The 15,619-nt window shown below is 46.2% G+C and overlaps 1 protein-coding gene across 1 annotated transcript in view; it reads left to right on the top strand.

Moving 5' to 3' along the window:
• MGLL (monoglyceride lipase) overlaps positions 1 to 15,619 on the top strand; it is a 110,541-nt gene that overhangs the window by 73,586 nt on the left and 21,336 nt on the right. Inside the window, exons 2-3 of the mRNA XM_081078908.1 lie at positions 4,057 to 4,257; positions 5,560 to 5,670. Coding sequence (XP_080935034.1) covers positions 4,150 to 4,257; positions 5,560 to 5,670 — 219 coding nt within the window. The 5' untranslated portion in view covers positions 4,057 to 4,149. The remainder of the gene's footprint in view (positions 1 to 4,056; positions 4,258 to 5,559; positions 5,671 to 15,619) is intronic.

The raw sequence follows: 15,619 nt of genomic DNA, 5'->3' as shown, positions 1-15,619 counted from the left end.
CCTGGAGGGTGAAGGAAAGAGGGAGGGAGGGAAGGAGGGAGGGAGAGAGCATACTGATGAGCCAAAGGGATGGAGCTGGGGTTGAGGGGAGAGAGAGAGAGAGAGAGAGAGAGAGAGAGAGAGAGAGAGAGAGAGAGAGAGAGAGAGACAGGGAGAGGGAGGAAACGAGGGAGGAAGGGAGGGAGGGAGGAAGGGAGGCAGAGACAGAGAGAGAAAGAGAGAGAGAGAAGGAGGGAGGGAGGGAGAGAGAGAGAGAGAGAGAGAGAGAAGAGAGGGAGGGAGGGAGGGAGGGAGGGAGATACAGAGATACTTTGAGGAGTCAAATTCATAGAGACAGAAAGTAGATGGTGGGTTTCAGGGGCTGGAGGAAGGGGAATGGGGAGTTAGTGTTTAATAAATGTATTACTCTGCTCAGGCTGCCATAACAAAGTACCACAGACTTAAAGAACAGACCTTTATTTCCTCACATTTCTAGATGCTGGAAGTCCCAAATCAAGGTGTTGGCAGGGCTAGTTTCATTGAAGCCTCTCTCCGTGGTGTATAGAGAGCCATCTCCTCCCTGTGTCTCTCCATGAGCCTCCCACAGTATGTGTGTGTGTCCTAATCTCCTCTTTTAAGGACACCAGTTCTGTTGGGTTAAGGCTCACCCTAGTGACTTTATTTTAATTTAATTACCTGTTTAAAGGCCCTGTCTGTAAATAGTCACATCTGAGGTACTGGGGGTTAGGACTTCAACATATGAATGGGAAGGGGGTGTGCATAATTCAGCCCGTAGTAATGAGTATGGAGTTTCAGTTTGGGAAGATGAAAAAGTTCTGGAGATGGATGATGGTGATAGTTACACAACAGTGTGAATGTACTTAATACCACTGAACTGTACACTAAAAAATGATTAAGATAAAATTTATTATGTATATTTTACCACAATACCAAATGAAATTTAATTAAATTTTAAAAGGGAAAAAAATCCTCAGAGGGGCAAGGGACTGAGGGTGCCACTGAAAGGATGACAAAACTGGTGGGCTCCAGGCAGGCAGCATGCAATGGTCAGAGAATCAGGTGGGGCTGGGCAGTGGAAGAATGGAGACACATTGCGGAGGGAGATAGGACAGTAGGAAACAGGAGTTTGTAGTCTGACCACTCTTAGGGTTTCTGAGTCTGAAGTTTGGGCAGCCAATCAGTTCCAGGCAATGATGAATCCTCTCCCTTCCCATCTGTAAAATGGGTGTTATTACCGTATCTCCCTGAAAATAAGACCTAACTGGAAAATAAGCCCTAGCATGATTTTTCAGAATGCTCGTAATATAAGCCCTACCTCAAACATAAGCCCCAGTTAAGATCGTCAGCCAGACGGACGCATTTAGTACATCCGTTGCAACACATCACAGACGTATTGAATTATAAAATGATATTAATATATAATTAAATATAAATAAATAATAGTATTGACATTAATACTTAAAATAAATGATATTATAAATTATAATTAAGTATTTGTAGATACTTAATTTACAAACGAGAGGTAAATGCCTATGCAGACAGATGAGTCCTAGACTTATTGCCAAATGACCAATCGGAGTACAGACACAAGGCACGAATAACGTGCGCACCTGATAACGAACAGACGTGGTTGTGTCTGATATGAATCTTCAGAATTCAATGCGTCGTGTATTGTAACAGACCTACTTAAAGCACTCGTGTGAAGTAAAGAGATGTTCTCTGAGTTTTGGTACCTGCAATTTTTCGTCTCTTTTGTGTGAACCATCATTCTTAACTGTCATCATTTTGTTGCCACTCCTGTCTCGAAAGTCTTCAACTAACACTTGATTTAATGGTAGATTTAAAGGTAATAATATTTTGATCCCCAGACAAGATAAGTACAAAAAGGAAGAGCTATTCTGTTGAGTACAAGAAAGGAATTATGGAGGACTCCCGGGGGAAGAATCTTACGATTTTCTGCAAAGAGAAGAAGCTGGATCTCCAAATGATCTGAAAATGGCAAGCAGAGTACAATAACCTCAGTCAACAGGTGGACGAAGTAAATGCTCAGAAGCACAAGTGTGAATCAGGTCGGCAACCCTTATTTCCTGAGCTGGAAGACATCATCGTGAATGGATTGCTGACAGGAGAGCAAAGGCTTTGGTTGTGTGCAGGGCTGATATTCAAGCATTTGCGCTCGCAACAGCACCACAGTTAGAAATACCCCAGAAGAATTCAAAGCATCACCACACTGGCTGGCTGGCTTCCTTCAGCGATATGAACTGTCTCTAAGATCGACAACACTGTTCAAGCTGGAAGATACTGAAGTCATTAAAGGTGCATTCAAGTCCTTGGTTGATGGCATCGACTTTCCTAAATACCAATTCTCCAACATGATTGTGGCTAAAACTGCAGTGTTTATGGGCCAAAGATCTCAAACGACAATTGATCAAAGGGGTGCCTCGTCAATCTATTTCCTCCACTGGTTACGAAAGTGCACATGTTACCTGTATTTTGGCAATTCGTCTGGATGGAAAGAAAGCCCCACCTCTAATCATCACTAAGGGCAAGAAAGATAAAGTTGACCGTGTTTCACGCATTTATGTTCTTGAAACCAAAAAAGCCTGGTGCACACAAGCATTTATGTGGAAGTGGGTCGATTTAATGCTGCCACTTGTTTTGCGAGGGGGCTAAAGAGTTCTGCTAGTCTGGGATTCAGCCAGCACGCAACACGCTAAAGACATGAAGAACTTCCTTGCAGAGAGAAGAATAGATCAAATAATCATTCCCGGAGGAATGACTGCCTATCTCCAGACACTTGATATTGCAATAAACAAGCGATTCAAGGACCATTGCTCATGGAAATCAATGACTACATTGAAAATAGAATGGAGAGAAATCAGCGTGGAAACTTGGTGAAGCCTGGCCCGCAAGAGGTCGTGACTTGGGTGAAGAATTCATGGGATAAAATCACTGACATCTATGTTGCCAATGCACTATGGACAGGAAGTGCTCATTTAAGGAGAGCTCTATTGCTGGACATGAGAGATTGGGGCCAATGGTTCTACAGGGAATGGAGCTGCAAGAGATTCAAGCCAGAATTCGGGATTTGGAGAGTTATGACGATGTTCCAGAAGATGACATGACTGTATTTGAATAAGTTGTAGATTTTTGTACACGAATAAATGAAAAAAATGTAGATTGTTGTACATGAAAAAAATAAAACAGCCCCTGAAAATAAGCCCTAATTCATCTTTTGGAGCAAAAATTAATATAAGACCGGTCTTATTTTCGGGGAAATATGGTATCCTTATTACTATAATAACTTCCTCGCAGAGGCGGCAGGAAGGGTTTGGGCAGATACTCTCGCTGTGCGGTCCCTGTTCTCTGAGGGCTCTATCTCTTTTGCAATTTTTAAACCATCACATCAGCTGCTTTCAGGCTGAATATGAAAGCTGCAGTCAGTGTGTTTCTATAGTGACTTACATCCTTTTGAGATGGAAAAAGTGAAAGAACCTAAGAAAAAAACAGGGGAAATAAACAGCCCAGATATGTGACAGATAATAAAATCCCAGAGGGATAGAATCTGACCTGGTTTTATTGCTGCTTCATTGAGAAGATTTCTGGCAAGCACACTTTACTATTTTATTTTATGCTTGTCATATTATCTTCTGTAAATTGAGGTGACACTTTACCTGGTGAAAGGCTAACATTGAAACACAACTGTGAGGGTCAAGGAACTGGGAAAACCCAGGAAAATTTCAAGCCTCACTGACCTTACCCCTGGCCACTTTGCAGAAAATCAGGCTTCGTTTCTCTGTATCTGCCTTTCTTTGTTCTTTGGAACCAGCCATGGGAAAGGCATCCTGGCTGTATGGACAGGCTTTACAGAATGGTTTATCACTTCCTGACTATGTGATCTTGGGCAAGTCCTTAACCACCCTGTGTCTCAATTTCCTAATCTGTGCAATGGGGGCAGATTAATTTCCACTTTCAAGAGTAGTTGGAAAGGACTGAATGAGATGATTCGTTCAGGTCCCCAGTAAGGAATGGCTGATAATTCTGGTGAGGAAATAGCTGAGCCTGGGCAGAAGTCAACCTCCTGGAAACTGCAGTTCTCTCTTTTCCCATTCCCTTCCAGTTGGCCATGGACAGAGCGAAGGGGAGAGGATGGTAGTGTCCGACTTCCACGTTTTCATCAGGGATGTGTTACAACACGTGGATACCATGCAGAAAGACTACCCAGGGCTTCCTGTCTTCCTTCTGGGCCACTCCATGGTAAGTAGACCACAGAAGACCCAGTCTAATCAGGCCTCGTGGTGGGTGGGTGGTATGAGAACCTATGATGGAAAAGGGGCAGCCGTGCCTCCCTACCTTTCCCACTCTCCTCCCCCGGCTGACATGCCCCACTCTGAACACCCTGCACTTGGAGTTCCAGGCAATTCGTGCTTAGGAAACAGGCCAGGTTCAGAGTCCTGGGGACAGCCCCAGAGAGAGCTCAGAGTGGCCCATTGCTTCCTATCAGGAGGTGGTCCACCAATTCTTACTGAAGAGCTTAAGTGTGGGGCCTCTTGGGAAACTGATCTTTTTTTCAACCCCATTTCCATCTCAATGCCATTTCATAGTGAGGTTCTCAAGGGCACTTCTGCTCCCTACAGAGCCACTTCTCAGAGCAGAGATGGTGATTTAGTCAGTGAGAAGTGCACAGAATGTGCCAAAATCCTAGATGCTTGCTTCAGAGCTATACAGCACAAATGGAGCTAGGGACAAGGGCTCCCGTGGACCTAATTCCTTAAAGATCATTCAAAATCCTTTTCACCTTTTAAATGTATAAAACCCTGTAAAACGTAACCACATATAATCTTTAAATTGGGGAGTCCTCAAACTGGCAGAGCACAAAATGGGACAGATCTTCCTCCCACAATCTTATGTGTTGGCTGGCAGAGAATTGGAACTACTCAATTTTGAATTTGGTGAAAACTTTTCACTCCAGGGCAGAGCTTCTGCTCCCTTTATCCCAGCCTGGCTCTGTTCTTCATTTCTATTACCTGCCTGGCCCCCGAAAGCATTTGCAATTTCCACCCTTGGTTCAAATTACCTGCAGCTTCAGCAAACAGCCAAGGCCTGAGACCTTCAGCACCATCTACGTTCACTATTTTTCCTGGAACCTAAATTTTTGGGATCTTTATTGAACCTGAAAAAAAAAAAAATAAGGTGTAGATTATCATCAGATTACCAAAAAAATCTCTCATATTAAGCCTGATGGAATGGATGAATTGGACATCTGCCAGCTTTTGGCTTGAAATGATGTAGGAATGTGTTGTTGTCTAACTTGCAGCCCACACGCAGAAACCTTATTTATATCGCTCTGAAATGTTTACTCTTGGGAAAAAATCATGTGTAATAAAATAATTGCAGACCCAGTTTATCCAACATTTGATGGTATCTATTCCAAGGTGGACCTTCATAGGGCTCTTGGCCACACCTGCAGCTTAGAAGGACCTCATCCATGGAGCTCATTAGAAATCCATGCACTGGTGGAAGCCAACACACAGCAACTCTGCCCATTTTGCATTGCAGGGAGGAGCCATCGCCATCCTCACAGCCGCAGAGAAGCCAGGTTACTTTTCCGGCATGGTTCTCATTTCACCTTTGGTTCTGGCCAATCCTGAGTCCGCAACAACTTTCAAGGTAAACAGACTTCGAGTTCTGTGAAACTCCTGCAGCTTCCCAGGACCCAGAGCATCTATTTATAGCTAGAGTCTGGGGTAAAAGGGCCAAAGTCCATTCTTGAACTTCATGCACTATTGTGTGAAGGTTTGGACAAATATCAAACATTGTTGCAACCGGGATTTTATAATTTCTAAAGACAGATGCTTTTTTTCCCAAAGACAAAGGAAAAAATGACTTCCTGTTTGTGCATGTTTTATTGGTGAATGGTTAAAAAGAGAAAAGGTTACACATGTTAGGAATCCAGCAAAGTAACCTTTGTTAACAAGTCACATGCAAGTCAAGCTGATTTTTGTTAAATATCTGCCAACTTCAGCCAAAAGTGCACAGTAAGTGGAATTGCAGGCTATTTATAATTGCAACATAGAGTCATGTTCACTGTAGCTCTCTTCCATCGCAGAGCGTTTTCCCCTCTGATTCTAACTGAGGCATGATTTTGTTTTTCTAGTTATAATGATACACAATGGTATATGTATCCATCTCTTGGTTCTGGTGCTTTGAGCTACTTTAATAAGGCAAACAAGCCAACAATACTACCAGAGGTAGAACAAGTACCTTCCCTGAGAAAGGAGAGGAAACTGGTGGCCTTAACAGGACTGCTTAATTGTGAATGTAGGTTGTTGACATGTGATGTGAGGGGCGTGAAGTTTGAGAGAGATAATAACTGAATGAGAGTAGAGAATCCCCACCCTGTGTACCCCCCCAAAATGCTCATCTCACCCCAGTGCTGGGTTGGGCTGCTGCCTCCTGAGCCAGTTCTGGGAACACTCAAAGGAGCAGGAAGGATCAGGTGGTGGGTCACAGGGCCCTGGGGAACAGGGCAGCCATTTGCCCACGGGCTTACCGTACTTTCCCTGGCCTCATCATCAAATGACAATGGAATCATTTAAATCAAAGCCTTAGCTCTGATGCCTCCAGTATTCTTCTGAGGACCCGAAGAGGAGAACACAGGTCAGGGAATGAAACCTTATCAAATGTCCTCATATTCCTACAACCCACAGCCACACACTTAATCCTGGCCCTAGAGATGGTCTGGCGGGTCCTGTGGATGGGCTTCCAGTTACACACAGAAAATTTCACAAATTTAAAATGAGGACAGGCTGAGCAAAAGAGAAACCTGGAACTACCTGATAGTTTAACCAGAGAACAGTTTACTTAACTTGAGGAAGAAGAAAGATGGATACCTCCTTTGAATTTGACTCCGTTTTAAGTAAATCACCACTGCGCTATTGAAATTAACTATCATTAGTAAATTTCAGTGTCATGTGGGACAGCAGAAGGAGGGGGCAGGAGCCACCATGAGTCTGCCATGGAAAGAAGCAAGATCATCCATAGAACCATAGGTAATGCATGGCTGGCTACTCCTTGACCATTTAGAAGTGCAAGCAGGGGGCATGACCTCCTGGATAGCTCCCATTGTGACTGTGATTGCATAATGTGAGCCAAATCAGTCAAGCATTCTTGTGCAAGTAGAATAAGCAAGACCAGAGTCACAAGGGAGAGGGGAGTTCCCTCTGCAATCTGTGGGCTTTGAGTCATAAAGATTTACTTAGCTCAAGGAGTGCCAGACATGTACTGTGCTTTCATGTGCATTATCTCACTTAACTCCCGCCATCAACCCAGGAAGAGGTCGTGACCTGTGTCTTATTGGTGGAACACTGAGGTTTAGACCGGATGAGTGACTTTGCCAGGATCACATAACTTGTGTGATGGATTTGAATCTGGGGCTGTCCGCTGCCCCTCTAGGGTGTCTTCTCATAGAAGAAATGGATGTTTTCTGCAGTGAACTTTTATCCTTACAGAAAAGCCAGGGACTGTGGGGCTTTTCAGATGAAGTGCACAAGGAGGGTCATGGCAACTGAGCTCAGATGGAGCCTGCAAGAGTCGCTGGTGGAGGCGGAACTCCTGGCCAAGGCCACACCAATGTGACCTTTTAGAGCCCTGTGCTACTAGATCACTTTCTCAGATCAGGGACCAGCTCTCCTTGGGGGGAATGCAGGTCTCTTCTTATTAACCAAGACAAAGAGATTTCCCATTGCCCTCAGACTTGAGGGCTCATTCTCCCCACCATGGATTCTGTTGCTGCCCCTGGTTCTCGGGCAGTTTTGACTGACAGAGTCTATGATTTACCTGTCTACCCACCCCAGATGTCTTGGTCACCCTCCACACATCTAGTCCTGTCTGACAAACTTCCAGAAAGAGTCTCACTGAATCGTTGTTTAAAATTTAATTTAAAAAATTTTAAATAATACATTTATGCAAGAGAAGCCCCCTCCCACCCCCGTTGAAAGTGGGCAGCCAGAATTACAGAGGGAGTGGATTTATCTTCTGTGGATGCGCGCACCCCTGTCATTTACTCCTATGCTTTACATAAATGGAACATGCTCCTGCTCTTTTTGCTTCAGTTTTCTGTTCTCTTGGTTGGCTGATTTGTTTCTGTGAGTTTTGGGTTCAATTTGGCCAATTTGCAGAGCAGTCTCTCTTAGCACTCCTCCCCATCAGACTCACAAGGGGCCCGCTGTGGGATGGGCTCTTGATTAGGTGAGGCCCTGCTATAATATGGGCTCTGGATTAAGTGTGGTCTTACTGTCAGACGGCTCTGGATTAGGTGAGGTCCTGCTGACTGAACTTCAGGTCATTTATTTGCAGTGGTTTGCTCTTATAGACCCCCAAAATGGACAGATGCCAAAAGGCCATCTCTTGTTGAGAAAGCTGAAGCACCGGAGGGACCCTTCCCTGGGTCAGTCTCACTGTCAGGGACCACAGAAAGCAAAGCCTCATGACTCCTGGCCTCAAGACTTCTCACCCAGAGCTCTGCTCAGGACTTTTCAAAAGTTTGGCCAGGAATTCCTGCTACAGAGATTCCTGAAATCCTTAAAGCAACATGAGAGCCCAAGCTTCTCAGTATAGAGGGACAACGTGGAAGGTTACAGTCCCTTGTTGATGTAAGAAATGTCAAAACTTGAGAATTTTTATGAGTTTATTTGAGCCAAACTGATGGCATATGCCAGGGAGCAAGACCTCAAATGCTCCAGAGAATAACAGTTTTGCAGTTCCTTTTATGCATTTGAAATTGAGGAAAGTAAGAAAGGTTACCTGGAGGTGGGAGAAAGCAAAGCGGGGATTGGACTACAGGATAGTTAAGATTGCTCTCTTGGTGGTTTTGCCTTAGAAGGAGGGGTCTGAAAGGGGGGCATTTCAAAGGTGTGTTCTAGATGCACAGAAACAACGGACAGGGCTTGCTTAAGGCAAAGATAAGTCTTTTAGTAAAGAAGTTATATGTCTGGGGTATAACTACCCACTATGACCTGCCCAGTTAGAAAGTTATGATTAGATCACACTGTGAGGTTATTTTCCAGAGAACCTCTTTTTTTGTCCACATCCTCTACCCTAAAATGTGAGAACTGCAGACCCCACTCACCTCTGCAATCCTGCACACAGCTGTTTTTCGCCTTCATACTCTATTTTCAACAAGCTGGGGTACATTTAGCCTGGAGGAGAGACAAGGACAGAGGCTTCTGGCCTCCAAACACTGTGCTAACAATGTGGTTGCACAAGGGAAAGACAGCAGGAAAAATTTAGAAACAAAAATCTAGAGCATCAGACCAAGTCTCAGCTATTTATGAGGTCATTTCATGGGGATTATGTCCTGGGGAAGGCAGAGCTAGAGTAACACCAGGCACAGAGGGGAAACCCTTGGCTGCCCAGGTAGGGGGTATCAAACTCTGAGTTGGAGATGGGGTCTCCCCTCACCTGACCTGCCGCAGGAGGACACCCAGGAATCTGCAGAGGCTGTAGAGCTTCTCCTTTCCCTGGGACCCCCCAGGGTCAGGACAGAAATTCCCCCAGGCAGAGCCTGGGGTCAGGATGGGGCTCAGCCGGCTGGGAGGTTAGTCTTCTAAATGACCTTCTCTGTGTGTTGCCTGGAGGTTGTCCCCTGGAGTCCTGGGTCAGATGCAGAAACCAGCCCAGTGCTTACAGGTGCTTCCACTCTCAGCCAGCCAGGCCAAGTAGGGAGGAGTGGCTGCTATGAACCTATCACTCCTTGGGTGACTTCCTCTCCATCACCATCCTGTAAGGAAGGACAATTAGTTCCAATTTACAGACAAGGAAATGAGGCCATGTTTCTCGCTCAAGGTCAGCTTGATTACCACCTTGGCTGGCGAGTGTGGCAGGGTGCTCCCTTTTACCCCAAAACCCACGCAGATCAGGCTCCTTTGAACTTGAACCCTCTTCCCATCTGAATGTCACTCATCTGTTTTTAGTCACCAGAATCCAGAAGGCCCTTGGAGCACTGGGGGGTGGAGAGGAAATGGGTGGGGGCATGGAGGATTGCCCTCTTTCAAACTTCAGGTACAGTTAGACCCTGGAGTCCGGGACGTGGCTGTGGTCATGAATTTGGCAGCAGCGATGCACTGTGGGGCATTGTTAACTCTGTCCTGCAGGCACCTGCTCTCTAATAGCTGGGGCTTTGGACTTCTAGACACTTAGGAATTGAGGAGTAAGTCATCTCTCCAATACATCTTTGGGGAGCCCCAGCAGCCAGCAAGTGTCCTCCAGTCTTTTCCAGGGGCTTATCAAAAAGGGCACACAATGTTCTCTATTCGTTGTCTGCCTGAAGGTGCACTTTCCCTCCCAACACAGTCTGGGCCATCCCCTGACCCTTGCACTGATGCCACCCTTATAGCAGGCATGGAGTTCTGGCCTCCCTTTGTACAGGTCAACCTGCTGGAGCCACTTTAGAAGATAGCTATTGTGATTACTTCCCTCATGTCAAGTCTTTCGTGGGCAGAAGCTTTAAAATGATCTTGGGGTGGGGGAGGAGGAGAGCGGCATTAAAACCTTTCATAACAATAAAAGCATTTGTGTAAGTCTCTAGTATTTAAAGTGATGGGCCTGCAGTTAATCCAAGAATGCAACAAGGGCATATCAAAGACACAGGATACATTCCGGTCTCTTGCTCATCAGGAGGTAGACTTTGTTTCTGGAGAGTTGTCCTCTTTCATGAGTAAAATAATTTGGGGTTCTAGCTGTGATATCACATTTCTTACAAGTTGCAGGCCACACACTTTTCCTGAAGTCTCCACTCCAAATAATGTCGGCATGTGCCGACACTGCTTCAGTCAACCAACACGTATTTCTTGAACTTCTCCTGGTATCAGAAGCCAGAGCAGTAAGGGATGAGCTCTGTGGGAATCAAGTCTCAGGCAACCATCCCAGCAGCGCTTCGAGATTAGTCTTATTATCCCCATTTTAGAAATGAAGAAACAGGACCATAGACTTTCTTGGGAATACAAAACCGGAGGTCTGATACAAATTTGCCTGGCTCCCAATCTCCAAGTCTGATTCCTCCACTTCATTTCCTCCCTTTTCTGGGCCTGGGGTCCAGTGACTGTGTCCATTTGTAGTGGGTCTCGGCCCCCAAATCATCCTCAGATGACAAGACCTGGGGTTCCTCACTGAGAGCTCTGTGGTTGCAAAAACCTGACTTAGGGTCATGATGATGATGGGGGTTCTCACCTCAAAGGGGGGCCCATTCAGTGTCATCCTTCTCCTGAGCTGGATGAAGGCTCTCTCCACACTTCCACAGGATTATCCGAAGAGTTTGGTCAAAATGGCATCAAGAATGGTATTACCTTGGATTCCACCTTCTATATGGGTGAGCCACCCCTTCCCCTGCATCTGTGTGATGACTTCTTTTGTCTTCCCTTGGAAGTAGGCATGGGGCTCTTGCAGCTGATGGTGGAGGCTGAGGGAGATTATGACAGGAAGCAGCAGCAGCCACTAGGGCAGCCTGGACAAAACTAATCTTTCTGGGTCTGGGGTCTGCCAAGCTTTCTCCGACCCCCACTGATTCCTTACTGTCCCACCTCAAGAACCCCTTCTTGGCCCTTCTGTCTTCCTTCATCGCCACAATCAACCCACTGCCTCTGCTTAGCTCTTTCTGCCCGCGGCCCACCCTTTCCTCTTTCATCAGACATTAAGCTAAGGAAATAAACAAAACCTAAAAGAACAGTGGAGAGAAGGGATCTCTTTTGCAACGATTCTAAGCAGCCTGTCGCTGCATCCTTCTCGGCTCTTTGGTGGGGAAGAGGCTAAGCACCTAATTTTTAAAAAACATCTGTGACATTATTGTCATCAAAAAATTTGTCTCTACCCAATTAAATCCTTTTAGAAATGTGGTTTGGAACTTACTGTACAGTTTTAGAAAAAGAACTGAGGGTCAAGGCTGTCCAAACATCTCTTATTGTGGCTTCTTCAAAAGGGCAGCTTGCCCTTCAGAGACATCTGTGCCCCTCCCCTCCAAACAGTGTGGATCAGGAACACTTTCTCTACTCTGGCTGCACATTGGAATCAGCTAGGGAGCTTTAAAGACAAAACATTGATGCCAGGGCCCCGACACAATCGCCGTGTCTCAGGGTGAGACCCGGGAAGAGGCATTTGTGACGCTTCTCTGAGACACACTGGCCCTCAAACTTCAGGGCACACACGAGTGTCCTGGGGTTGTGTGCAAATGTACTTCCTGATCTGATAGGCCCCACATCTCTCAGCGCTGCTGTTGCTGCTGCTGTGAGGGCCACTCTTAGAGCAGGAGGCCATAGAATATCAGGAAGGGACAGGTGTACTGCGTCCCCTACCAACATGCTAACTGGATCGAAGGAACAGAATGTCAAAAACAAAGGGCTGTCTTTTGGGAAGACAGAGAGCAACAGGTCACTTGAAGGGACTCCCTGACTCAAGATACCTTATTCATGGTTTTCACTTGTGTGTCTGCCTCAGGCCTCTCCACAGATTCTCCCAGGTGTTAACTAACACCAGAGCTTAGTAATCACCTATAGGCTGAGACTTTCCTGTTCTTGGAATGACATTCTGCAGGGTTTAGTGACAGAATCCAATCGTGCAGAATGGAGAACAGGCTGCAATATCTACACCCTGACCCCTCATCTATATTTGTAATTGGACAATCAGTTCTCATTGCTAGGACACAAATATTTTCCACTTCCGTCAGCCATTGGAGTTGTGTTGTCATGGGCATTCACCCATCCTGAACTCACTAGCATCAGCTCCTTTAGATGAGAGAGAATGGCTGCTGCCCTGAGACTCCTTGTGGTGGGAAGTATACAGCTGCACACAGCGACTGATCCACCCATCTGCCACCCCCAGTTCTAAGCATGATGTATCCTTGCCATGTCTCCTCCTGTTTGTGCTTTGGGCAATGGCATTGGCAGCTGCAGGAAGGGGAGTCCTCACCAGGACTTGATTTCTTATATTCGGAAGGGGGAGTTAAGGTGGTCACCTGATCTGCCATTAATTATTGAGTTTCCCCCAGAGATCAAACCCTTGCACTGTTCATTTTCTGTAAAGCAAACACTTCATCTTCTTTTATTTTTCCTAGGAAGTTCTTTTCCTAAAAACTTCCTTTAGCTGTAAACTGTTCCCCTATTAAAAGGAAGAAAAGACCACTGGCTCAGAGAAAGGACGGAACAAGTTTTTTCCTATAATTCTGTCCTAGAGGCAGAGCCCTTCCTAGCTTTCTAGTCCCCCTCACCACCCTCTGTGAAATCAGAGCAAGGATGGTTCCAGCCACAGCATGGCCTTTTCTGATCCTTGTCCAGCCTAAACTGTCAGCAGCCTCTGAAAATAGAGACCTTGGCGCTTTGGGGTATAAATGTTTTGGTTTAAGAAGTACCAGTGGCAGGAACATAGATTCAAAGACAAAGGTAAGTCTGCCTCTTCGCGATGGCTGACTCCTGTGTGCCCAGGTCCATACAGAATCAGGTGAAGGGTAACAAAACTTAAATCGTTTGCAAATGAAAAATCTGCTGGTGGGCTTCAGAGAAATGAAGTGGGTGCTGTGTGGTCTTTCTCCTTGTTTTTGTTTCAGGGTGAGTGCCAAGGTGCTTTGTCCTTGGGCCTTTTCCTGGCTGTTAATCATCTCATCTGGGAATGGGTAGGAAATGGCTTGCAGAGAAACAGCCCTGTCCTTGAGAAGGCCATGTCGGACCAGGAAGGCAGATAAGCTAAACTGGGCAACAACATCTGGAGACTGACGTTTGCACAGGGTCCTATCACACTGCCACCCTGCGATTCTTGAGCGTGGCAGGGTTACACGTGGAGTCAACCATCAGCCCTTGTGTCCACACAGGGAGCTGTGGGCAAGAGTCATCAAGAACAGCAGAATATCTGAATGCTATTTGACAGACTTTGGGATATACAGTTTTTTCCTAATAGTGGTGCCCCTGGGCCACCGTTGCTGGAGGAGATAAGTCCCTAAAAGTCCACTCTCCTTACACTATCATGCCCACAGTGCACTTCTTTCTGTTGTGTTTTCTCTTTATTAAAAAATTTTAACCCTTGAAAGCATAAATACCAACTGCTGAATTTAGGTTCCCAGAGGAGCCCCTAGTTCCTAGAGGTCACAGACGTTTGATCTGTGTTTAGAAACCCCTAAGTTCTTTCCTTTTGTAAAGCCCCCAGAATTCTGAGCCCTTCTGGTCTGGTACTTGTCCATGGAGCTGGCCCACAGCCCCACCTTGCCTCTTGTACCTGCCCAATAGATCACGTCCATCCCATGAGGCTTCAGACTGTGTGGGCTGACTCAAGTGCTAACCTAGTTCTCCACATGGGATTTCCTTATATTTCTGTGCTAGACTGTCACAGGTCAGCTCAGAGCTTGGCGTTAGTGCCGGGCACATTGATGGCAGAGAATCAATATGCATGGGGTTTGCATGCCTGCGCACCAGCCTTGGGGTGCAATGAGCTACAATAGTCTTAGAGGCAGGGCGCGGCCATCCCTGTGCTGAAAAATGGAGAGTTGACCATGTGAATTCCACGGTAGATGCATGCACATATGTTCTTTTGGGAGCAAAGCCCTGCCTGGTCCCTGGCGGCATGAGATTACATCAGGTGTGTGCGTTCCAAGGAATAGAACGTTTTATAACTCTGAGTGTAAAGCGAGATTGGGCAGTACAGCAATTGTGTCACCTTGGAGAGTGTCAGTGCCTGTGGCTCTTGATCACCCATAGGAAAGGTGAGGCTCTCAGTGGCATTCACGTGGGGAGAGAGTGAATAATGAAGGCCGGTGGCATACAAGGAAAGAGTGGCCTCACCCCCTTGCTAACTGACCTCGCGGTGTGGCCTGAGCCTCTGTTTTCCTGTCTGTTACATCAGGACAAACTCACCTCACCGCATTTATGTCAACATTAAAAGACCTGGCACCTATGACTGTGCCCAATGCACCAAAAGATTGCTACTCTGTAGATGTTAGTGCCCCCACCCCCCAGCAAGGGTAACAAGGGGCCATCACTTTTTAGCAGGATGTGGTCCCTCAGCATGCACTGAGAAGCCCTTGTTTTCTACCTTCCATGTGATTCTAATTTCAGCATTTCACAGTCACTTTTGAAATAGCATCTTTCGTTCCCTAGAGTCTGTGCACAGTGCAGAAATGAGAACAGTCCCCCTGTGCAGGCAGAAGTGTGAGATCCACATTCACACTTTTCCTGGGTAAACACCAGATCCAGCAGTAGAGATGAGGTGGGCTGGGCCAGGAAGGCCTGTACCTGAATCAGGGTCAAGTTCAAGGAGCATATATTGAGCACCTACTGTGTGTCCAGTGCTTTTGCACCCAGGGGTCTCCCTTGGCAGCTAAGGAAACAGAAGAGACTCCGTGATGCTCACCCTCGTATCCACATGCATGAGGCAGCACAGCCAGGAATAAAGTCGAATCCTGCTCCCTCTGCCACACATCTAATCAGGCCTGGTACCTATTTCTGTTCCCCTGCAAGAGAAACCACAACGATCAACAGACTCTTTCTGATCTAAGCAGGTTTCTTTGGGGCCTTCTGAGCGGTGTGGCTTCACTCTCAGGTGATTCTGTTCCTGCTGTGTTTTTTCAGGATCCCCTAAGAAG

The sequence above is a fragment of the Rhinolophus hipposideros genome (assembly GCF_964194185.1).
Source record: "Rhinolophus hipposideros genome assembly, chromosome: 17".
NCBI classification, from domain to species: Eukaryota; Metazoa; Chordata; class Mammalia; order Chiroptera; family Rhinolophidae; genus Rhinolophus; species Rhinolophus hipposideros.
Note: the sequence above shows the minus strand (reverse complement) of the source record. Positions and strands in the feature narration are given on the sequence as shown.